At 46.5% G+C, this 24,848-nt stretch overlaps 1 protein-coding gene and 1 pseudogene across 2 annotated transcripts in view; both read right to left on the bottom strand.

Moving 5' to 3' along the window:
* Rabggta (Rab geranylgeranyltransferase subunit alpha) overlaps positions 1-1,376 on the bottom strand; it is a 6,545-nt gene extending 5,169 nt beyond the window's left edge. The window contains exons 1-4 of one of the 2 annotated variants that reach the window (XM_045154800.1): positions 1,282-1,376; positions 911-967; positions 663-773; positions 184-308 (exon numbers count right to left, since the gene is read on the bottom strand). In XM_045154800.1, the coding sequence (XP_045010735.1) occupies positions 184-308; positions 663-773; positions 911-913 (239 nt within the window). In that variant the 5' untranslated portion in view covers positions 914-967; positions 1,282-1,376. Of the gene's footprint in view, positions 1-183; positions 309-662; positions 774-910; positions 1,045-1,281 lie in introns of both variants that reach the window. The other variant, XM_045154801.1, reaches the window with a different exon arrangement.
* On the bottom strand, positions 1,287-22,009 carry LOC101608605 (annotated as a pseudogene).
* Between the last annotated feature and the right edge of the window lie 2,839 nt (positions 22,010-24,848).

Below are 24,848 nucleotides of genomic sequence, written 5' to 3' on the forward strand. Positions count from 1 at the left end.
AAGGGGGGGAGGACGTCAAGGTCTTCCAGCACCCAACCTCAGCTCACCCCTCACTTTCTGCACTTGACCAGCACCCCCACATCTCTATGCCCCAGGCTGCTCCATTCCCTTTCCATCCCTGGACGCAGGCAGGACAAGGGCAAGTTCAAGGTGGTCTTCCCGGGACCTTGAACCACTACACACTTCTGGGCCTCCAGCTGCTGGAGCACTTCCCGTCGACAGTTCCAGAGGGTGGCAAAATCAGGGTTGGCTCCCAGAATCTGGCTTGTCAATTCCAGCACTGACTCATCCAGCTCCCCAGCCTGGCGCTGAGAAGACAAGTTACAGGGTCAGAGAGCATAGCGCTTTCCCAGCTCTAGGCTAAATAACACAAACTCAGAACCACCCAATAATCTGTGAATACTACACAACAGGAACCACGCAAAGAACTACACAGCCTCATAGTTTCTCATTTAATCTGATGAACTGTGCCCACTTTGCCCCATTTTATTGATTAATAAACTGAAGACTGAGGAATTTCAGTGACTTGACCAAAATCACATAGCTGTAACTGGTAGAACCCATATTTAGATCCATGCAGTTTGAGTCTGCGGTCAAGCTCTTGACCTTTGTGCTGTACTAGGGTGACCACTTGGGGTCCGGACTACTTCTGGGGTCCCCACCTTCTGGAAGACAGCTTGGGTGGCTGACTGGTAGAGCCTCAGCTTCTGCTCCCGCTCTAGCCTTTTGGCCTCTGCCTGTTCTTCTGATGTCTTCACCTTCAGGCGCCCGTGCTAAAGGGATGGGCAAGTTGCAAGAGTGCAGGTAGCCTTGCAAGGGCAGACCTGTAGAAGCCCCCGCTGGAGAGTCCTAGTCCTATGAGACAATGAAGGCTCGGGCATGCAGAGGTGAGGACGTTCAGGGTTCTCACCATGGTGTTGGTTTAGCGTTCAGGACCGGGCAGGAGTCCAGAGATAGCTCGTGAACTCTGGGGACAGAGGTGTCAATCACGGGATTCCGCCCTCCTAGCTCCGCCATCAGGTGGCCCCCGGAAGCCCCTAGGACCTAGGCGGAGAACCCCCCCTCCGGCATAAAGGGGGTCTTAGAACAGGTATTGGGAGTTTGGGGGGAGGCGCTCACCAGAACTGGTACCTCCATATACGCAATCCCACCCCACTGGCCGGCCCACCGGGGCCCCAGCTCCAGCCGAGGCATTTGGGTCACAAGGCCCACCCGGGAGACTACCGCGACCCGCCTGCCCCGCGCTCCGGGGCACCCCTGGCTCCCCGCGGGCCGACCCACCTGAGCTAGGAGGAGGCGCGGGGGACGTGCAGCTGGGGCGCCCGCCAACGAGTCCGACCGCCGGCTAGAGCGGCCCGACGCCAGGCTTGCCGAGGCGCCGCGCCCCCTGCAGGCCGGGGGAGGAGACGCAGGTTCCTGTAAATCAAGGCGAACATGCCAATGAGCTGGAGGGCACAGAGAGCCAAATTGCAATCTAGGGCAAGAGGTTTCTCCAACAGCCGGAAACCCACACCTCTCCAGTTCACATACCTTTCCCTGGCCACACAGGCACACTCCAGGTGTTAAATCAACATTGACTTTCCTGTTTCTTTGATGCTACTGGCTTTTTTGTTTGTTTGTTTTTCGAGGTAGGGTCTCGCTCTAGTCCAGACTGACCTGAAATTCATTATGTAGTCTCAGGGTGGCCTTGAACTCACAGCGATCCTCCTACCTCTGCCTCCCGAGCGCTGGGATTAAAGACGTGCGCCACCACACCCAGCGCGTCCAGTTTTTATTATTATTATTATTTATATTTTTATTGTCCTGCCTTCTGGAACCTTGGGCCTCTTTTCAGCTGCTAACCTTCCCTAATTGTGATCTTCAGGCCCCGTGGCTCACGGCTTTTTATGGTACATATTATTCCTGGGAACATGTAACACATTACAGGTGTTCAACTTGGTTGAAGTGGGAGGATTTGGAGCCTCCAAGAGTCCTTTTCCTTGGCCACAGATCTTCTACCCTAAACTTTCTCTTGGTGATTTCATCCGTACTCATGGTTTTAATTATTACCTGTAATCTTCGGACACCCAAATTTCTACTTCTAATCCAAATGGTCACAGTTTTCATAATAAATATTCTGATCTGTAAGTACATAAACAGATTCAAAAGCCTATTGAAGCCGGGAGTGGTAAGCGCATGTTTTTAAAAAAATTTTTTTTGTTTTTATTTTTATTTATTTGAGAGCGACAGAGAGAGAAAGAGGCAGAGAGAGAGAGAGAAAATGGGCGCGCCAGGGCCTCCAGCCACTGCAAATGATCTCTAGACGCATGCGCCCCTTTGTGCCTATGGCAGGCGTGGGTCCTGGGGAATTGAGCCTCGAACCAGGGTTCTTAGGCTTGACAGGTAAGCGCTTAACCACTAAGCCATCTCTCCAGCCCAGAGGATGCCTTTACTCCCAGCACAGAAATAGGAGGGCAGCCGGGCGTGGTGGCGCATGCCTTTAATCCCAGCACTCGGGAGGCAGAGGTAGGAGGATTGCCATGAGTTCGAGGCCACCCTGAGACTCCATAGTGAATTCCAGGTCAGCCTGGGCTAGAGCGAGACCCTCCCTCGAAAAACCAAAAAAAAAAAAAAAAAAAGAAATAGGAGGATTGCAGCGGTAGGAGGATCGCGGTGAATTGAAGCCACCCAGAGACTAGTCTCATAGTGAATTTCAGGTCAGCCTGAAAAAACAAAACCTGTTGGACAAAGTCAGAGCACTGGTGTGCTTGTAATGCCAGCTACTCAGAAGGCTGAGGCAGGAAGATACAGTTTGAGGCCAGCCTGAGCAACATAGTGAGACCCTATTTATAAAACAAATAGGGACACCTTCCAGGGCTCAGGGTCTAATGCGGAACGGGTGGCAGAAAGAATGTAAGAGCCAAAGGAAGGGTAGGACCCCTTACAACTTCCCCCAGACACAAAATGGCCTGGATATCCATGTCTTCACAGTGCCTGACACTTCCTACACAAGACCATCATAAGAGGAGGAAAAGACCATGACATCAAAATAAAAGAGAGACTGATTGAGATGGGGAGGAGATATGATGGAGAATGGAGTTTCAAAGGGGAAAGTGGGGGCAGAGAGGCAGAGATATTTTTTATAATCATGGAAGTTGTTAATAAAAATTTGAGCTGGGGGCTGGAGAAATGGCATAGTGGTTAAGGGCTTGCCTGTGAAGCTTGAGGACCCTGGTTCAAGGCTCCATCCTCCAGGACCCATGTTAGCCAGTTGCACAAGGGGGTGCACGTGTCTGGAGTTCCTTCGCAGTGCCTGGAGGCCCTGGCCACTATTCTCTTTGTCTCTCTCTCTCTCTCCCTCTCTGTCACTCTTAAATAAATAAATAAAAATGAACAACAACAAAAAAATTGAGCAGGGTGTGATGGTGCATGCCTTTAATCTCAGAACTCGGGAGGCAAAGGTGGGAGGATCACCAAGAGTTCGAGGCCACCCTGAGACTACATAGTGAATTCCAAGTCAGCCTGAGCCAGATTGAGACCCTGCCTCGAGAAACCAAAACATTAAAATAGAATTAAAATAATAATTGAAAAAATAGGGGCTGGAGGGATTGCTTAGTGCTTGTTTGCCTGCAAAGCTAAAGGACTCAGGTTCTATTCCCCAGGACCCATGATTAAGGTGACACATGCGTCTGGAGTTCCTTTACAGTGCCTAGAGACTGTGGCGCACCCATTCTCTCTTTCTTTCTGTCAAATTAAGAAAAAGTACACACACACACACACACACACACACACACACACATTGGGCCGGCCATGGTGGCGCAAGCCTTTAATCCCAGCACTTGGGAGGCAGAGGTAGGAGGATCATCATGAGTTTGAGGCCACCCTGAGACTACATAGTGAATTCCAGGTCAGCCTGGGTTAGAGTGAGACCTTACCTTGAAAAACAAACAACAACAACAACAACAAAAGGCTGGACAGTAAGCACTTCTCTTAATGTTCATATCCTATATTGATGCTACTCTCACTTTTGGTAGAGAATCTTCTCTTTTCAGATGGCAGTGACGTTGGGATAACTCAGAAGGCATCATGGTGCTGGAAAGAAGTGACAGAAGAGTGCTCAGCACTGCAATATCTCTATCACACCTTCCAAGGCTCAGGGTCCATTGTGGAAGAGGTGGTGGAAAGAATGTAAGAGCCAAAGGAAGGGTAGGACTCCTTACAACGTGCTCCTCCATACACAAAATGGCCTGGATATCCATGACTTCACAGTGCCTGATACTACCTACACAAGACCATCATAATAGAAGGCAAAGATCATGACATCAAAATAAAAGAGAGACCGATTGAGAGGGGGAGGGGATATGATTGAGAATGGAGTTTCAAAGGGGAAAGTGGGGGAGGGAGGGCATTACCATGGGATATTTTTTTATAATCATGGAAGTTGTTAATAAAAAAAAATGTTGAAAAGCAAAAAAAAAAAAAAAAAAAAAAAAAAAAAAAAAGGGAGCACTTGGGAGGCAGAGCTAGGAGTATCACCTTGAGAGAACATAGTGAATTTCAGGTCAGCCTGAGCTAGAGTGAAACCATACCTATATATATATATATAAACATGTTCTAAAAGCTTAAAGAACCACCCATTTGAGCAGGGCGTGGCATGGTGGTGCATGCCTTTAATCTCAGCACTCGGGAGGCAGAGGTAGGAGAATCACCAAAAGTTCGAGGCCACCCTGAGACTACATAGTGAATTCCAAGTCAGCCTGAGCCAGACTGAGACCTTACCTCGAGAAAAATTAAAAATAAAAATTAAAAAAAAATAATTGAAAAAAAAATAGGGGCTGGAGGGATGACTTAGTGGTTAAGGCACTTGCCTACAAAGCCAAAGGACCCAGGTTCAATTCTTCAAAACCCACTTAAGCCAGATGCACAAGGTGGCATTTGTATTTGGAGTTCCTTTGCAGTGGCTGAAGGCCCTGGCACACCCATTCTCATTCTCTCTAATAAAAATAAATAAATAAATGAAAACCCAAACTCACAGTTTCAAAAGAACATGGAGTCTGTTCAGGCGTGGATACTTGCTAGTTGTGTGATTTGGTGAACAAGTTATTTAATTCACTTTCTCTGATGTCTTCAACAGCAACAAGAAAAATCTTACCTAGATGCTTGAGGTAAAGTTAAGATTGAATAAATTAAGTAAAGTGCTAGAATAATAAATACACTGAATAAAAGCCCAGTTAATGATAGCAAAAATAATATAATAATTATAATTAATTTCTAATTTTCAAAAGAAACAAGCAAGAAACTGAGGTTCACCAGGGCAACGTAGTATGCACTTTTAATCCCAGCACTTGGGAGGCAGAGCTAGGATATCACCTTGAGAGAACATAGTGAATTCCAGGTCAGCCTGAGCTAGAGTGAAACCATACCTATAAAGAAAAAAAAAGTTCAAAAAGCTTAAAGAACCACCCATTTAGTAAGTTGCCAATGGAGGCAGGATCTGGTGTTGCTCCTGTCTGCCCACTTCATCACTTTTTTTTTTGGTTGCCACCTGTTCTTGCTTCCTGCTCTATATGTACTCAGATGTACGTGCAAATACCGGGAACACACAGGTGCCCACAGGTGAAGGTTTGCCAAGCACAGTGTTACATCATAGTCACCACGGGGAGTGGGGGGGAGTGGGTAGATGAAGAGGTTGAGGTAAGCACAAAATACTACTTGGTGATTAGCAATCTTGAAACTGGGAAGGTTGAGTCAGACAGATTTAAGAGAGGAAGTGAGTCTCATGAAAAAAAATTACATTCATAAAGGTAGGGCTTTGGTTTTGCAAAGAGAAGGCAGGAAGGGCAGGCATGTAGTATGACGTGGAGGTGGGGGGACAGAAAGCCAAACAGACTAAGCAGGCTGGCAGAGAGAAGCTGAGCCAGGTGCCTTTGGCGATAAGAACAATGAGATTAATGACAAGCCTCTTGCTTGCAGGCAAAGGAGCTGTCAGGAGTTATATTTGGCTTCCTCTGTGAGATAGTGGGAACCAGGCAGGTGGCTGAGGGACAACATCTGAATGAAATTGAAGAAGAGATTTTTCTGCCTCCTACATTGAGAAGGAAACAAGCAGTGACTGTGCATCAACCAAGCCCAGTTTATTTAATGCAGTCACTGAAGTAAGCTGCTACATCATTGGTACCATACAATGAGGACACCACCTGTGAGTGTACAGGGATGAAACAGATTGTTCAAAGTTCCAGAGCTTGAAGGAAACTGGCAAAATTTAAACAAAGCCTGGGGGTCTGAGCTATAGTTTGTTGGGAGTAGCCATTGCCAGAGGCTAGAACTTTTAACTCCTTGAGAGCTGTCATTTCACATTTACCACTTCTTCTGCCAATCCTTTCACCATTCCTGCTCCCAACACACACACACACACACACACACCCTAGGACCCTGAATAGATACAGTTTGGAAGGAAGGAACGATGAGCCTTTGTTCTGGGCCTCAGCCAAAGCTGAGCTAGCAGCTGTGTTCCAGAGGCAGGAGGATTATGTAGCAGGCAGGTACTGAAGCTCTGGACCCTGGTAGTTTTGGCAGTGTAGATTCATTCAATCACTTGATCTTTCAGCATCAGATCTAGGTGTCACAATGTGCCAAGGAGCCAGTATTAGACCATCTCTGCCTTCTTGGAGTTTATGGTTAGTATAGCCCTGTCTAATAGAACTTTCTTCAACAATGGGAAAAAAAAGTTCAATATCTGAGCCATCCAATACAGTTGCCAGTAGTCCCAATGTGGCTACAGAACACTTGAAATGTAGCTAATGCAATCAAGATACTGAATTTTTTTAGTGTGGAGGGGTTTGAGGTAGGGTTTCAGTATATCCCAAGCTGACCTGGAATTCACTATGTAGTCTCAGGCTGACCTTGAACTCACAGGGATCCTTCTACCTCAGCCTCCTGAGTGCTGGGATTAAAACTATGTGCCATCACACTGGCAAGTTTTAAATTTTTAATTAATTTAAATTTAAAGCTAACTGTGGTGGGAGAGAAGTCATCAACTGTCTCAACCAGCAGTGGACCAGGCCACATGTTCCAACTGATGCAATGGTGGCATGGTTGTTAAGGGGGAAACCAATTGCCCTCGGACCTGAGACCCACTCCAAGGGAGGGAATTCATGCCAAGTATTGAAAACCTAGTCAAAAGCCTATGGCTGGGGAAATCATAATCCCTAGCCAGCAAACTATTGTTGTTTGGATAAATGCATATATTATGCCAACCAAACTGCTCTCTAAACACTTATGTTTATGACCATATTAATATAGGCTACTCTCACTTTTGGCTAAAGAAGTTCCTATATTCAGATGGTGGTGACCCACTGCAGTGATTCAAAAGTCACCGTAATGCTGAAAAGAAATAACAATAGTGTTCAGCACTAAGTGAGACATCTCTATCACATCCTCCAAAGCTCAAGGGACCATTATGGAAGAGGTGGCAGAATAAATATTAGAGTCAAAGAAAGGGGAAAATGGTTTACAGTACTGTCACAAAGTGGCCTAGATATTCATGACCTCACAGTGGCTGACACCATCTATGCAAGACCTGCATAATAGAAGGGAAAAATGATGACATCAAAATAGAAGAAAGACTAATTGGAAAGAAGAGGGATTCAGTGAAAGGGAGATATGGGAGGGGTAAAAGAGAGGTAGTGAAAGGGGATTATGATCATGGTTATCAATAAAAAGTGCTTTTTTGGAGCTGGGTGTGGTGGTTCACGCTTTTAATTCCAGCACCTGGGAGGCAGTAGGAGGATCACCATGAGTTCCAGGCCACCCTGAGACTACATAGTGAATTCCAGGTCAGCCTGGGATAGAGTGAGACCCTACCTCAAAAAAAAAAGTGTTTAAAATTTTTCTTTATTTATTTATGAGAGAGAGAAAGAGAGTGAGACAGAAAGAAAGTGGCCTCTAGCCACTGCAAACAAACTCCAGACACATGCACTGCCTTGTGCCTCTGGTTTATGTGAGTACTGGGGATTCAAACCTGGGTCCTCAGACTCCATAGGCAAGTGCCTTAACTGTGAAACCACCCCTACAGTCCAATAAAGTTTTTTTCAGGCTGGAGAGGTGGCTCAGTGGTTAAGGTGCTAGCTTGCAAACCCCGATGGCCCAGGTTTGATTGTCCAGTGCCCACGTAAAGTCAGATGCACAAAGTGGTGCATGTGTCTGGAGTTTGTTTATAGTGGTAAGAGGCCCTGGTGTGCCCATACTCACTCTATCTAGCTGCCTCTGTCTCAAATAAAAAAAAAAAATTTTTAAGTTAAAAGAAATAACAGGAAGCGAGGTGTGGTGGTGCTTGCGTTTTATCCTACCACTTGAGAGATAGAGCTAGGAGGATTGCTGTGAATTCAAGGGTACCCTGAGAGTACAAAGTGAATTCAGGTCAGGCTGGGCTAGAGTGAGACCCTACCTCAAAAACAAAACAAAATAACAACAACAAAAAAACCCAGAAAAGAAGGGCTGGAGAGATGGCTTAGTGGTTAAGGCATTTGCCTGTGAAGCCAAAGGACCCAGGCTTAATTTCCCAGGACCCATGTAAGCCAGATGCACAAAGTGACACATGCATCTAGAGTTTGTTTGCAGTGGCTAAAAGTCCTGGCACACCCGGTTTTTTTTTTTTCTCTCTCTGTCTCTCAAATAAAAATAAATAATAAAAATAACAGGGTTGGAGAGATGTCTCAGTGGTAAGGCACTTGCCTGCAAAGCCTAACAACCTGGGTTCAATCCCCTAGGACCCATATAAAGCCAAACGCACAAAATGGCACATGTGTCTGGAGCTTTTCTGCAGTGGCTAGATGCCCTGGTGCACCCATTTTCTCTGTTTCTCTCTGCTTGCAAAAAAAGATAAAATAAATTAAAAACATTTAAAATAGAGCCTGGCATGGTGGCACACGCCTTTAAGCCCAGGACTCCTGAGGCAGAGGTAGGAGGATCGCTGTGAGTTTGAGGCCACCCTGAGACTACATAGTGAGTTCCAGGTCAGCCACAGAGACACTACATCAAAAAACAAAACAAACAAACAAACAAACAAAAAAAAAAAACCAGGGTTTGGAGAGATGGCTTAGTGGTTATGGTGCTTGCCTGCAAAGCCTACTTCTGTACTGTGAACTTTTTTTTTTTTTTTTGGTTTTTTGGGGTAGGATCTCACTCTGGCCCAAGCTGACCTGGAATTCACTATGTAATCTCATGGTGATCCTCCTACCTCTGCCTCCTGAGTGCTGGTATTAAAGATGAGTGCCACCACTCAAGGCTTGCAAAGCCTACTTCTAGCCCATTGGTTTTAAGTGGAGATGCCCTGAGATGGCAAGAAATAGTTGCCTGGACAGAGGCTGAGAAGTCAGGTAGAAGAGGTCAGTGTGGGTGTCAGGCACATGTGCATGTAGTAATTACATCTCAAGAAAGAATGGGCAACCAGTGGGGAGGAAGGTGAAAACCACAAGTAAGCTGTGAGAGTCATAGTTAGGTCAAAGCTGGGGTGTGGTAGATGGAGCAGCCTCAATAGGGGAGCAGAGGGAGCCTTAATTAATGAGAAATAATCACAACTAAATACTTCATAGCAGTTATGACAAGAAACTGGACTGCTCATGGCCACACACTTTTAGATTATAAGTCCTGGTGTCCAGCTCACCAGATTCCAGAAGATGCTGTGTTGTCTATGTCACTCATGCTCTTTCCATCTTGGTCTTACACACCATACTCTACTGAGCTAGCTGGGCAGGAAGTATGGGAGGAGGTCACGAAGGAAGTGCTGGGGATTTATGGCAAACTAAGGGTATATATGTTGGAGGAATGCTTCCTAATTCCCAAGCAAGGAGCCAGGAAGGAGATGAAACTCAGGCCTGATTCAGTTTTGCAGGTTTCAAATGATAGGTGTATAGACAAGACATTGCATAAGAGGCATCTTGGTGACTTGAGGAGAAATTAAATGTTAGAAAGTTCAGCCCAAGTCACAGATAAATGAAAGGGGAAGAGCTGAAGCTAATGCCTGTGCAAGAGCAGAGCCAAAGCTTCCCCACTGGCTCAGTGACACTTTGTTCTCTCTCTCTCTCTCTCTGTTTTTTGTTTTTTGTTTTTTGTTTTTTTCTCTTTGAGGTAGGGTCTTGTCTAGTCCAGGCTGACATGGAATTCACTATGTAGTCTCAGCGTGACCTTGAACTCTCATAAATCCTCCTACCTCTGCCTCCCAAGTGCTAGGAGTAAGAGCATGCACCACCACACCCGGCTTCGCTGCTTTCTCTCTCTCTCTGGTTTTTTTTTTTTTTTTGGTTTTTCGAGGTAGGGTCTCACTCTAGCCCAAGCTGACCTGGAATTCACTATGGAGTCTCAGGGTGGCCTCGAACTCACGGCGATCCTCCTACCTCTGCCTCCCGAGTGCTGGGATTAAAGGCGTGTGCCACCATGCCCGGCTTTCTGCTTTCTCTTTAACCTGAGCACCATAGAAAGGCCAGAGAGGATGTCAGAGGGGGAGGGCTGGCTGAGTTCCTAGTAGCCCAAAGCATGCATTGACAATGATGTCCATGTTAGAATCCAGGTTTCTGAATCTCAGTGTTTTTTGTTTTTTTTTTTTTTTTTTGAAAGTTTTATTGTTGCTAGGCATAGTAGTATATGTCTTTAATCTTCATTCTTAGGAAGTCAGGAAGCAGGGGTGGGGGATTACCATGAGCTTGAGACCAGCCTGTAACTACAGGTTCAAGGTTAGCCTGGGCTAGAGGGATACCCTGCCTTGAAAAAATAACAAAAATCTGTTTTTCTTTTTCCTTTCCCCAGGTAGGGTCTTGCTCTAACCCAGGCTGACCTGGAATTCACTATATTGTCTCAGGTTAGCCTTGAACTCATGGTGATCCTCCAACCTTTGCCTCCTGAGTTGATGTCATCATTTTTTAAAAAAAATTATTTATTTATTTATTTGAGAGCGACAGACACAGAAAGAAAGACAGATAGAGGGAGAGAGAGAGAATGGGCGCACCAGGGCTTCCAGCCTCTGCAAACGAACTCCAGACGCGTGCGCCCCCCTGTGCATCTGGCTAACGTGGGACCTGGGGAACTGAGCCTCGAACCGGGGTCCTTAGGCTTCACAGGCAAGCACTTAACCGCTAAGCCATCTCTCCAGCCCTGATGTCATCATTTTTATTCACTCAGTAGTGTTAGCTACTGTCTCAGTACTTTTGTAGCCATCAGTGATATCAGCATATATTTAGACTCAAGATGGTGAGTTGTGGGCAATATAGCTAGATATAGTAGATAGAGCTATAGCTGGTAGTATATCCAGACTCAACACCAACTAATGTGTCTTTGTCTACTTGGAAAGAGTCTTAGTGGCGGCATTTGTTTTTTCAGTAATAGGTCACGAGAAATAGTGGGTTATAGGATCTGGCCAGTTTCTTGGGACAGATTTAACCACATGGTATTTAACAGAGACAGTCAGGTTCTTTGGTCCTCAAATAATTGCTTTAGAGCAAATGTGTGTGAGGTGGAATAACACCAGTGTATGCAGTCCAGGGAACTCTGGCTGGCCTAGAGCTAGTAAGAGTGGGTGCTGCACTTTGCTCACCAAAAGCCCAAGATGACTTTGAGCTGCACTGAGACCTTTAATCCCAGAATGAGAGGCCCTGTAAGTCCCAGGCTCTGTGGTAGTTAGACCCTTTTGGGAGTTTGTGGTCCATTTTAAACAGAGATAGGGAGAAATTGCAGAGTCCAGCAGATGTCAGGGTCATGAGGAGAACCCATAACTAGGAAGGAGGACACAGAGATGCTGAACTGGAAGAGAAGACTCAAGATGATAGTAGTTGTGGTGGTTTGATTCAGGTGTCCCCCATAAACTTAGGTGTTCTGAATGCTAGGTTCCCAGCTGATGGAGATTTGGGAATTAATGCCTCCTGGAGGGAGTGTATTGTTGGGGGCGGGCGTATGGGTATTAAAGCCAGTTTCCTCTTGCCAGTGTTTGGCACACTCTCCTGTTGCTATGGTCCACCTTATGTTGGCGAGGGGGTGATATCCACCCTCTGCTCATGTCATTGTTTTCCCCTGCCATTGTGGAACTTCCCCTTGAGCCTGTAAGTCAAAATAAAACTCTTTTTCCTAGAAGCTGCTCTTGGTTGGGTGATTTCTACCAGCAATGCCAACCGGACTGCAACAGTAGTTTTCACAATCCTAGAACGAAATTACACTGATTCTGTGCCTCTTGTGAGAAAAGAACAAAGACCAGTGAGTACATAGACTGATTAAGAAGGTCTATCTAAGCTGGGCATAGTGGAACACCCTTTTAATCCCAGCACTCGGGAGGCAGAGGTAGGAGGAATGCTGTGAGTTCAAGGCCACCCTGAGACTACATGTGAATTCCAGGTCAGCCTGGGCCAGAGTGAGACCCTACCTCAAAAAAAAAAAAAAAAATCAAATCACACAACAACAACAACAAACAAACAAACAACAACAACAAAAAAAACCAAGAAGATCTATCTAGGGCCTGGAGAGATGGCTCAGTGATCAAGGCACTTGCTGGCAAAGCCAAAGGACCCAGGTTTGATTCCCCAGTACCCATGTAAAGTTGGATGCACATGGTGGCACATGCATCTGGAGTTTGTTTGCAGTGGTTAAAGGCCCTGGGAATGCCCATTCTCTCTGTATCTGCTCTTTGATCTCTCTCTCTCTCTCTCTCTCTCAAATAAATAAATAAATAAATTTTCTAAAAAAGAAGGTCTCTCAGCCAGGTGGTGATATACACCTTTAATCCCAGCACTCAGGAGGCTGAGGTAGGAGGATCGCTGTGAGTTTGAGGCCAGCCTGAGATTATAAGATTACATAGTGAATTCCAGGTCAGCCTGGGCTACAGCAAAAAAAAAAAAAAAAAAAAAAAAAACCACCAAAAAAAAAGCCTGCAAAGCTCAAGGACCTGGGTTCAATTTCCCAGTACCCACATACAAGCCAGATGTACAAAGTGGTGCATGTATCTGGAGTTCATTTGCAGCAGCTGGAGACCCTGGCATACCCATACTCTCTGTTTCACTCTTCTATCTCTCCCTGCTTGCAAATAAAAATAAAGGGGGCTGGAGAGATGGTTCAGTGATTAAGGTGTTTGGCTACAAAGCCCTAATGACTCTGGTTTGATTCCCCAGTACCCATTAAAGCCAGACACACAGAGTGAAGCATGCATCTGGAGTTAGTTTGCAGCAGCTAGAGGCCCTGCCATGCCTGTTCTCTCTCTTGTCACTCTACCTCTCTGTTTGGAAATAAATTTAAAAAAAATTGGGGGCTGGAGAGATGGCTTAGCGGTTAAGGCCTTTGCCTGCAAAGCCAAAGGATCCCAGTTTGATTCCCCAGGACCCATGTAAACCAGACACACAAGGGAGCACATGCGTCTGAAATTTGTTTGCAGTGACTGGAAACCCTAGCGCACCCATTCTCTCTCTCCCTCTTTCTTTGTCTCTCAAACAAATAAAAAATAAAATATATTTTAAAAAATTGGAAAAAAATTGGGGGGGGGCAGTTTGAGGCAGGGTCTTACTTTAGCCCACACTGATGTGGAATTCACTATGTAGTCTCAGGGTGGCCTTGAACTCATGGTGATCCTCCTACCTCTGCCTCCCTAGTGTTGGAATTAAAGGCGTGCACCACCATGCTCATCTCAAAAAAACAAAACAAAACAAAAACAAAGGGCTGGAGAGATGGCTTAGTGTTTAAGGCACTTGACTGTGAAGCTTAAGGACCTAGGTTAGATTCCCCAGTACCCACATAAGGCAGATGACATGCACAAAGCAAATAAATAAATAAAATGAGGGGCTGGACAGAGGCTTAGCGGTTAAGGTACTTACCTGTGAAGTCTGAGGACCCAGGTTCAAGTCCCTAGTACCCACCTAAGCCAGACGCACGAGGTGGCTCAAGCATCTGGAGTTCTTTTGCAATGGCTGGAGGCCCTGGCATGCCCATTCTCTCTATCTGCCTCTTCCTCTCTCTAAATAATTAAATAAATTAAATATTTTAATAAAAAGTCTTCCTAATCAAAAATTTTTTGGCCAAAAAAAGTAATGGGCCTCAGTGTATGATGGTAAGCTTTTCAACATGGGAGGCAATTAAGCATGTGTCAGTCATTTTTTTTTTTTTTTTGGCCTTTTGAGGTAGGGTCTCACTCTAGCCCAGGCTGACCTGGAATTCACTATGGAGTCTCAGGGTGGCCTTGAACTATCCTCCTACCTTTGCCTCCCCCAAGTACTGGGATTAAAAACATGCAACACCATGTCCAGCTAGAGTACCTGGATTCTTTGTAGCCTTCCTACATCCCAGTTCCTTCTGAGTCAGGCTGGAGAAATTTCTCGATGGCCAGTGGTGGTATCATGTGCATAGTTCCTGGTGGGGAAAGAACAGGCTAACCACTGAGAGGAAAGAGCAGGACTCCACAGGGAAAGTCCCCAGTTCACTCAGGGTGTGGTTGATGCTGTGTCAGGTTGGTGTCTCAGGAAGAGATGAAGGAAAGCTATGAGGAAATGAGACTGAAAATCTGGAAAATCTTGAGCCAGAACTAGAGCCTCTGCTACGAGAACTAGGCACTGCATGGAGGTTGGTAAATTGACAGGTTGGCTTTAAATGATCCAGAGCCTAATAGTACTTGGAATGTGACCAAGAGCTAGCGGCCTGGTAGAGCCATTGAACAACTCCAGGAGGCACCATCACATTCAGTTTAAGCCATATACAACATTGGTACCAGGAAGCAAGAGCTCTGAAGTTCTGTGCCAAATGAGAAACAAGCCATGAAAGCATGGGGTTCTGGGGAAGGACAAGATGCTCTGGCTGGCAGACGAGCACAGAAGATAAGCCCTTTTCTTGCCATTCATTCCTCACACACTAACAGCAGAGTGCCCTGGGCTGGATCTGTGGCAACGGCGCTATGATAGTGAGCCAAATATGGACACAACCCTTGCCCTCAGGGGGCTTATAGCCTAGAGCAGGGATATCCAATCAAACTCTCTGGATGATGGAGAGAATCATATTAAATGGAACCATGGACAGGTGTGTTGTTCTGAGTGAGCACCAAGGGGAAGCTGCCCTCTCTGGGAGTGAAACAGGCTTCCTGGAGGAAGTGAGCCGGAGCTGGGCTGCAGGTGAGGAGCAAGAAGGAACCTTGGCTTGGGGCTCAGATGCATACCTTCTGTGTGTCTCTCAGCACCAGGTTCCATGGTGCCTGCATTCTAGCTATCATTTGTTAGCCTGTGCCTCCACTCTTTTTTTTAAATTTTATTGACAACTTTCATAATTATAGACAATAGACCATTATTGTGCCTCCACTCTTGCTGTGAAGTACCCAACAAGGCTCATTTGACTGCATTTCCCTTCATCAAGGTTTTTTCACCATAGTATAATTCTGCTAGTCCATCACCAACCAACAATAAGCACAGTTCAACAAAGTCACCAACATACACAAGGCTCCTGCTCTCACAGACCTTATATTCAGAAACAGACCCTGTAGAAGTAAATGAACACAACATGGATGGTTTCAGATCATAAGCAACCTAGATGAAAAAATCAAAGCATGTACTGAAATGGTGGTGTTGGGGGCTTTGGGAAAGAATAAATATATGATGAGCCATGGAGACCAGAGCAAGACAGCTTGTAACTCACTGGGCTGGTGAGGGGTTAAGAGTTGTGGATCTCTATCCCAGGGCAGGGAGCACAGGCCAGGTGAGTCAGGCAGGGGTGGCACACTCTCATCCTCACAGCTAGGCCTTGGGACGCTGAGGGAGTGGGCAGGGAGTGGTGTGGAAGCTTAGGATTCAGGGTAAAGAAGAACACCTGGAATTGCTGACAGGAGCAGCGCTGTGCCCCTGTGCCCTCGCCGCCACTCAGACTTGGGCTCTGACACAGAGGCCGGGGGAAGAGCAAGGGCCTGGAGTTGTGTCAAGAGGCACTTGTGGCTCCCACAGCCAACAGCTTTGTCAGGAAGTGTTTTTACAAACCCTAGTGCCCTGATCATGGGCATCAAGACTAAGGAGTGATGTATGTGGTGCAGACCAAGGACTGATGGGTTCTAGAAGGCAGTGATTTCTCTGAGTGAGTTCTGAGGACAGATACCAACCTAGCTGCCCAGTTCTCACCAGTGTGTTTTACTGGGTTTGTGAGCTCAATCACACTTGGCATTATTCAGGTCTGGGCTTCTTTGTGGGGAAGATGACCAGGAGGGGGGCAGGGCCAAGACTTAGTGCTATCCTGGAGTGAGATTTCTCATTCTTACCTGGGATATGGACATGGACAGCCATGTCTCTAATACCAGGCAAGAGAACAATGAATGCCAAAGGAAAAGGTTCTCCAGAAGAAGGCATGGGCAAGGTCAGAAGAAACCAGAAGCTTCTAGGCCTTGTGGGATGAAATCTGATAAGCAGAAAGCCAAGAGTGGTGGCATACACACCTTTAATCTCAGCATTAGAGAGGCAGAGGTAGGAGGATCAATGTGAGTTCCAGGCCAGCCTGGGGCTACAGTGAATTCCATGTCAGTCTTGGCTAGTTATACCCTGCCTTGAAAAACAAACAAACAAACAAAAATCTGACAGGTGAAAATGGGTCTGGGAGCTAGGGAGGGAAAAGGGCAAAACTGAATTTGGCCAGGAAGTCCTTAGGATGAATAAACTAGAATGTTTTCACTATTCTACCCACCTTCAAGATTCCCTTGGTAGAAAATGAACTCTCTAACGCTCAAGTCAAGCAACAAACAAAGCATTCTGGCACAGGGTCAAAGCTTGTATTCCAGAGTTACATACATTTGGTTGAAACTGGTCACTTTTGCTATGAACACCTGCATTGTTAGACAAGTTATTCAGCATTTTTGAGCCTTAGTTTCCTCTGCTGCAAAACATTATTTGCTTCACAGGGCAGGTGAAAAGATGAAGTAAGATCTAAGTAGAGTGATTTTAATCATTGCAGGTGCCCGATAAACTCTCTGACTGCTATTCTGTATTGAAATAATATTGAAAGGCCAAGTCAGGAGGAACTAGAGAGGCTGTGGTAGGAGAATCACAGTGTATTCAAGACCATCCTGGGGCTACAGAGTGAGTTCCAGATCATCTGCTTCAAAATGAAAACCAACAAAAAACATGGAAATGGGCTGGAGAGATGGCTTAATGGTTAAGGCACTTGCCTGCAAAGCCTAAGGATTCAAGTTTGATTCCCCAGAACCCATGTAAGCCAGCTGCACATGATGGTGCATGTGTCTAGAGCTCATTTGCAGTGGCTCAAGGCCCTGGTTCACCCATTCTCTTTCAAATAAATACATAAAATCAAAAATATTTTAAAACCCCCACTCAGAAAGCAGAGGTGATAGGATAGCCATGAGTTTGAGGACAGCCTGACACTACCTAGTGAACTCCAGGTTCAGCCTGGGCTAGAGAGAGACCCTACCTCAAAAAAACCAACCAAAAGCTGGGCGTGGTGGCGCATGCCTTTAATCCCAGTACTCGGGAGGCAGAGATAGGAGGATCACCGTGAGTTCAAGGCCACCCTGAGACTCCATAGTGAATTCCAGGTCAGCCTGGGCTAGAGTGAGACCCTACCTCGAAAAATCAAAAAACAAAAACAAAAACAAACAAAAAAAAAAACAAAAAAAGCCAACCAAACAAACAGAACAGAAAAACAGGAGTTGGAGAGATGGTTTAGTGGTTATAGTGCTTGCCTGTGAAGCCTAAAGACCCATGTTTGATTCCCCAGAACCCACATAAGCCAGTCATGCAACACAGGGTGACACATGTACACAAGGTGGTGCACATGTCTGGAGTTTGACTGCGGTGGCTAGTGGCCCTGGTGTGCCAATTCTCTTTCTCTCTCATAAAAGAAAAGAAAAAAAGAAAAGGATGGAGAGATGGCTCAACAGTTAAGGCATTTGTCTGAAAAGTCTAATGATCAATCTGAGTTTGATTCCCCAGTACCCACATAAAGCCACATGAACAAAGTGATACATGCACCTGGGGTTCATTTGTGGCAGCTGGAGGCCCTGACACGCTCATTTCTCTCTCTCCTCTCTCTGTTTGCAACTATATAAATAAAATTTTTTGTATTGCTAACCTTCATTTTTTATTTAAATATGTTCATCTTTTAAAAGAGGGGGAACTCTACATAGCAAATATCTTACATAAATATAAACAGGCATGTCTACATCATAATTAATCAAATGAACTTTTTAGGCACAAGATTTAAATTTCCACTAAAGAACAAGACAGTGAATCCAAGACAGAAATAACAGGAGCAATAACATGTCACAATGCTTCAGTTGGTCTTGTCTTTCAAGCTAAGGCCTGAGTTTCAGAAATTCTATGTTCCTTGCCAAATAGGATTGTCCAGTTTACCTGTACCTAATACATGTCCACAAAACAGACAAATAATTCTCTTTCAAAATAAGGTAAATAAATAACACACACTCCTCTCTCTCTCAAACAGGGAAGTAGGGCTGGAGAGATGGCTTAGCGGTTAAGTGCTTGCCTGTGAAGCCTAAGGACCCTGGTTCAAGGCTCGGTTCCCCAGGTCCCACGTTAGCCAGATGCACAAGGGGGCGCACGCGTCTGGAGTTCGTTTGCAGAGGCTGGAAGCCCTGGCGTGCCCATTCTCTCTCTCCCTCTATCTGTCTTTCTCTCTGTGTCTGTCACTCTCAAATAAATAAATAAAATTAAAAAAAAAAAAAAAAAAACCAGGGAAGTAAGGATCTGGAATTTTCAAGTTTTCCTACCACTGAAGGATACCACCCAGAGAAAATGACTCTGCTACAGTGGCATTATTACAGACAGCTAGTTCACCTGTTTCCCCAAGTCCCATTTTTCCCTGGCTCCTCAGACACTGGACACTTGTCTATCCATCTCACCTAAATGACCCCTAGTACAGTCAAAACTGCATCGAGCAAAGAAAGACAACCTAAAAATTCATTTTGAGACCTCCATGGGTATTTTCAGCTTTGTCCAAATGCCTGGAATGTTTTCCCTGCCTATCCTTTTCCTTCCCTGTTAAGTTTTCTCAGCCAGGCCAGAAGCCCCTGAACGCCTCGTTCTGTGTTGATGTGCTGATACTCCCTGCTTGGAGCAGCCTGGACCAACCAGAGTGTAAGCAAAGGTCAAGTGCACACTGCACACACCCCACAGGTTAGAAGAAGCAGAGACGTCATGATGACAGGGGCTTGGAGCGAGGGGAGGAGAGCAGCAGGCGGCAGACGCACAAGGATAGGAGGAAGTCCAGTTTGACTGGCAGAGGATACTCATGAGAAGTCATTCGTGAGGCTTTCTGATTCTGGTGGGGTCTGGAGGGCAGAACCATTGAAGGATTTGTGCAAAGAGTAAAAGTAGGAGCCACACTGGAGAATCATGTGGGGTACTGGATAAGAGAGGTGATGGGGAGAAGGTCGGAGGCTCGGGAAGTTTTGACTCACCTGGCCCAGTGTCATACACAAGTACTTCCTATAGAAATGAAACACTGTGACCCAACATTTCTGTCTACATAAAGCAAGACTTTGAAGAAAAGGAGGGCGTGAATAAATTGTTTTAGTTCAAGTTTCTGGAACCTGCCTCAGGTTGAGCAAGTTATGAGCAAACAGTTCTAACCCCCACATCCAGTAACAATTCAAGTCTCCCAATCATGACCCTTGCCGTCCCTGAGCTTTCCTAACCGAAGTATTTTAAAGCAATTATCAGTTCACTATAAACAGGTTCCTTCCTGCTGCTGGATCCACTGAGCCCTCATCACAAGGCGCTCTCACACACCTCTCATCTGACTTCAGGCAGGGTGGCATGGGCACACTGCAGGGCATGGCTCTGCCTCATCTCCACCTCACTGGAGTCTCTGTGTGGATGGAACAGTTGACCATGGATGGTGCAATTCTACCCAAATGCTCCATCCATGGACCATCTGTTTGTTTCCCTTCAGGTGAGTGGAGAAACCTGAGGACGGAAAGCCACTGCTAATGTCTTGACACTCGCTGAAGCCAAGCAGACACATTCAAACTACAGACAAGGCGGCATGGCACTCACCACTGGACGCTTCAGCCCTCGTTACACGGCATGGACATTTACTAGCGACCTGTTTCCAGCAACAACAGATTCACCTGGAAACAGCACTGCAGAAGGCAGTCTTGTGACTGTGTTCTAGGTTTCTATAAAAATACAAATGCACCTGGGAGCCAGGCACAAGCCACGGCACAACTGCATGAGCAGACTTGCATCACAGCAACTTGCTGCTGGCTCATTTGTCCAGAGGCTTCTTTAGCACACAGCTCTTCCACTCCTACCACTGCTAAAATCCATGGCATGAAAACCACCTTGGGTGGGTCCTCATGTAACTAAAAGCCTCAGATGAGCTGAGTCACCCATGGAAGAGTGGCTCTGCTAGTGTCATTGGCTCACTCAGCTCATGTACTTAGGGGGTCACTTAAATCTGAATTCAAGCTAGATGTCCTAAAAAACATTTTTGTCTTTTGTAATCCAATAAAAGTGCCAGTGTTCATCTAAGCATTCCATATGTAAGAATCTGATTCCAGCGTACATAATTCAGAGGAGGTAATAAATAAGAAGGCCTGAGCTGGGGGCCGTGACCCAGCGGCATGCTTCTCTTTCCTAGTTCATGAGGAATTGGGCTAGTGGACCTCCAGGGTCTCAACCAGCTGACAGGAGACTGTCCTAAGGTCTGTCTCATCAGACTGAGTCAGACAAAGCTTCCTTACCACTTGCTCATCAAGGGAAAGTGGCTTTAACATATTTCTATGATGCTGTGTGAAGACCCCCCTTCCTTCCTCACCTCTCAAAGAATGGAGCAGACCACTCAGCCAACTGATGGCTACTAAGGATTGATACTGAATCGCTGGCCTGGTGAAGGCCCACCCTGTGAGTGACCTAGACCAGCATGCCTTTGTCTGCTTTTCATGTTAACCAGATAGACATATAGTGAGCACTTCCAAAGATCTACTTAAACTCTGAAACAAGAGAGTGTTCAAAAATTACATGAGAAAATTATCTATCACCACCAAGTCTAAGATGGAAATATGAGAGCCTGCAGGCCTCCAACTCCTCCAGGCTCTGATCTCCCCTTGGTGATGGACTCCATGTGCAAGTGGCGGGGTCTGCATGTCTGTGCAGCAGGAAGTAGACCTGGGACCTCTGGTGCTGGTCATCACTGTCACTGCCAGACTCACTGAGCTGCAGGTCATTTCTGAGTGTGTTCATGAGTTGGGTGCTTCCTTGGGGCTGGCTGGTTCCATTGGCCATGGCAGGCCTGCTATTGTAGGCCTGTTGTTGAGAAGGCTGTGGAGGAAAGGCGGGCCTTATCCTCACTTCCACTGCTGGAGCTGTGGTCCTCACTCCCTGAGGAGCTCTCCAAGTCTGAGGAGCTGTTTCCACTGCTACTGCTCATCTGCTCAATGATGTCCACCTCAGCCCTCAGCTCTCTTTTGATGTCATCCAGCTGGGGTTCAGGTGAGGGATTATCCTTCAAGGGAGAAGGCTTGGGTCCAACTGGAGGCTTTGTTGGGGCTCTGAATGGCATAGGTGGCGGTGGCGGTTGTGACGGCTGTGGGGGATGAGTGGCCTGCTGCTCCCTCAGCCCTTGTTTTCTTGACTTGAATGCTACTGCTGAGTTTCTTCTGCACATATTCACCAGTGTCGTGATTAATAATGAGCACACAGTCTTTCTGATAAGGTCGTTTGTTCCCTTTGAAGACAATCATTGGTGATGTGGATCCAGGGATATGTGGCAGTGTATTGTGACTTTATCTCCATTGCCTACGTGAAGCTCTCCTACGTCTATAGATGTTGGCTTAAAATCATCTGCAAAGTCTAAGGACGCAAATTCGATTCCCCAGGACCCACATGGAGCCAGATGCACAGGTAGTGCATGCATCTGGAGGCCCCGGTGTGCCCATTCTCTGTCTGTCTCTCTTTTATCTAATGAATGGCGTGGAAGGAGGAGCGCGGCCACTTCTTGAAGCTCTACCTAGACGTAGGCAATGCTCCTTGCGGTCCAGCAGTGGGTTCGCAGTCCCATTCATGGCCCTGGCATCGGGGCCTCGTGCCGGGATGGACGCTCTGTCCGCGGGGCTCAGCCCCGCCGCCTCCCAGCGTGCCGTCCAAGGGGACAGCATTCCAGGGACTCCGCTCCTCAGAGTACAGCCAGCAGAACCCCTGCCCACAGCGGCGGCTAGAAAACCAATCTTGTAAGCGTCTGGGTAGCGAAAGACTATAAATAAATTAAAAAAAAAAAAAAAAGGCTGGGCGTGGTGGCACACCCTTTTAATCCTAGCCCTTGGGAGCAAACGTAGGAGGGTCGCCGTGAGTTTGCGGCCTTGACTAGTGTAAGACCCCACCTCGAAAAACCAAAAAGAAAAAAATAAATAAAGCTTTTTTTTTTTTTTTTGGCCAGGCATGGTGGCAATTGGAAGGCAGAGATAGGATGATTACCATGAGTTTGAGGCCAGCCTGAGACTATATGGTGAATTTCAGGTCAGCCTGGGTTAGAGCTAGACCCTACCTCCTACCAGGAATTCTGGAATTCACTTTGTAACTCTCAGGGTGGCCTCTACCTCTGCCTCCTGAGTGTTGGGGATTAAAGGTGTGCGCTGACATGCCTCACTCAGGAGTCTTACCTTTTTTGTTAATGTATTTTTTATTTTTATTTATTTATTTGAGAGCGACAAAGAGAGAAAGAGGCAGAGAGAGAGAGAATGGGTGCGGCAGGGCCTCCAGCCGCTGCAAACGAACTCCAGATGTATCAACTCCAGAACTTCAGATGTGTGCGTCCCTTTGTGCATCTGGTTAACGTGGGTCCTAGAGAATTGAGCCTCCAACCGGGGTCCTTAGGCTTCACAGGCAAGCGCTTAACTGCTAAGCCATCTCTCCAGCCCAGGAATCTCACTTTTTTTTTTTTTCCCGGAGGTAGGGTCTCACTCTGGCCCAGGCTGACCTGGAATTCACTATGTAGTCTCAGGGTGGCCTCGAACTCACGGCGATCCTCCTATCTCTGTCTCCCAAGTGCTGGGATTAAAAGCGTGTGCTACCACACCCGGCTAGGAATCTTACTTTTTAATTCTTTTATTTTTCGAGGTAGGGTCTTGCTTCTTGCTCTCGCCCAGGCGTACCTGGAATTCACGATGTAGTCTCGGGGTGGCCTCAAACTCACAGTAATCTATCTACCTCTGCTGGAGTTAAAGGCATGTATCACCACACCTGGCAGGAATCTTTTCATTTTCTTACATGTAGCTCACAACCATCAGGTGAGCTGGCTTGTGTTGCAGAGACTAGGGCTGTTCCCTTCTAGGCATTTGCAAATCTTCTCCACAGCCCTTAAATTCTTTTCTTTAAGCCATCAAACATTCTCCCATCCAAGTACTAAACAGGCCCGACTCTGCTTAGCTTCTGAGATCTGGCATGTTCAGGGTCGTATGCCCATAAACAAGCACATTCTTAACTTTCTTGCTTCTGGTGAAGCTTCTGGTGACAACAGCAGCTGTGTAAAGACCTGGAAGGAGGACTCTAGGCTCAGAGATCCTACCTAGCTTAGAAGGGTGGGATACAAAGCCAGACCAGGCCTCAGAGACTGGAAAGCACAACCCCCAGTCAGAGAAAGAGGCCATTTGCAAACAAGCAACTCTCAGAATATGCTAGGATGTATAGGTGTGTCCCCTCTGTGACAGAGAATGTAACAATGAGTTCAAGGTTGGGGCCGAGGCACTTGGGGGAAGGGACAGAGGGAGATTTTCACTGTATAACCTTCAAAATCTTTTGGATTCTGAGCCAGGTGAATATGTCACTTCTGAAAAACAAGTCTCTCAACTCTTTCTGAACTCTTTTGGGGTATCAACCATCTTCTAGGAACTGGGCAAACACTTTGATTTGTTCCAGTAGGGGTAGGCTGCAACTCAGCTAGCCCCTGGTGTCGTACCATGGCTAACCTCAGGCAGTCTGGCTCCTCTCCTGCTGATACACATCCTGGCTCTGTGCCTGCTGCTGGCCTCATGCTCCCAATGCAGGATGACACTGCAGCAGTGGCTCAGGTCCTGTCTGTAGATGCTGACTCCTGTGATCTCTCCACAGCCCATACCTACACTGTCATCCCTGGAAAGACTGATACTGGGCAAGCATAAGGGGGCGCATGCATCTGGAGTTTGTTTGCAGTGGCTGGAGGCCCTGGTGAGCCCATTCTCTCGCTCTCAAATAAATAAATATATTTTAAAAAATATATGTCAGATCATGCCAAACTTCTGCTTAAATCTTCCTGCACCTGGCAGTGTCATTGGAAGTCCAGAGTCTCCTGGAACCTTTTCCCATTTTTGGAACTGATGTATGTTTATGCCGCGGTTACCTGTCACGAGGCCTGCCTTGGCCTCCTGAAGCTGCTTTGCTCTGGGTGGCAGTGCAGTCAGTCACACAGCACGAAAGGTAACCGAATGGGTGATACCATCAGTTCTGCAGAAAGCAATTACTATTCCAAGAGGAAGGACGTGTGCCTGCATCATTGTCGTCAGCTGTGCCTCTGCCCCTCCTTGGAATCAGGCAGTCTCTTCCCCCCTAATTCCAGGAAGTTGGACATCAAGGAATCTGCCTGTGTCGACAGAGCTCAGCCCAAGTAAAGGCAGCAAGTATCCCTGAAGAGATGGTGGAATAAACAGGTGCAAGCAGGTGAGACTGGGTCCTTTGGTCTGTGAAGGAACCCACAGCTCCTCAGCTGAGCATGGGTAAGAGGCCTCGCAACAGAAAGCACAGCAGGTCTAGGACAGGGGCCTTACTCTAGGTTCAGAGCCCTTTGAGAATGTACACATTTTATAATCTTTGCACTTTTCTATCAAGTATCGATTACTTTTATTGAGTACAGAATCAGCAATCAAAACACAC

The sequence above is a fragment of the Jaculus jaculus genome, chromosome 7, assembly GCF_020740685.1.
Source record: "Jaculus jaculus isolate mJacJac1 chromosome 7, mJacJac1.mat.Y.cur, whole genome shotgun sequence".
Lineage (NCBI taxonomy): Eukaryota > Metazoa > Chordata > Mammalia > Rodentia > Dipodidae > Jaculus > Jaculus jaculus.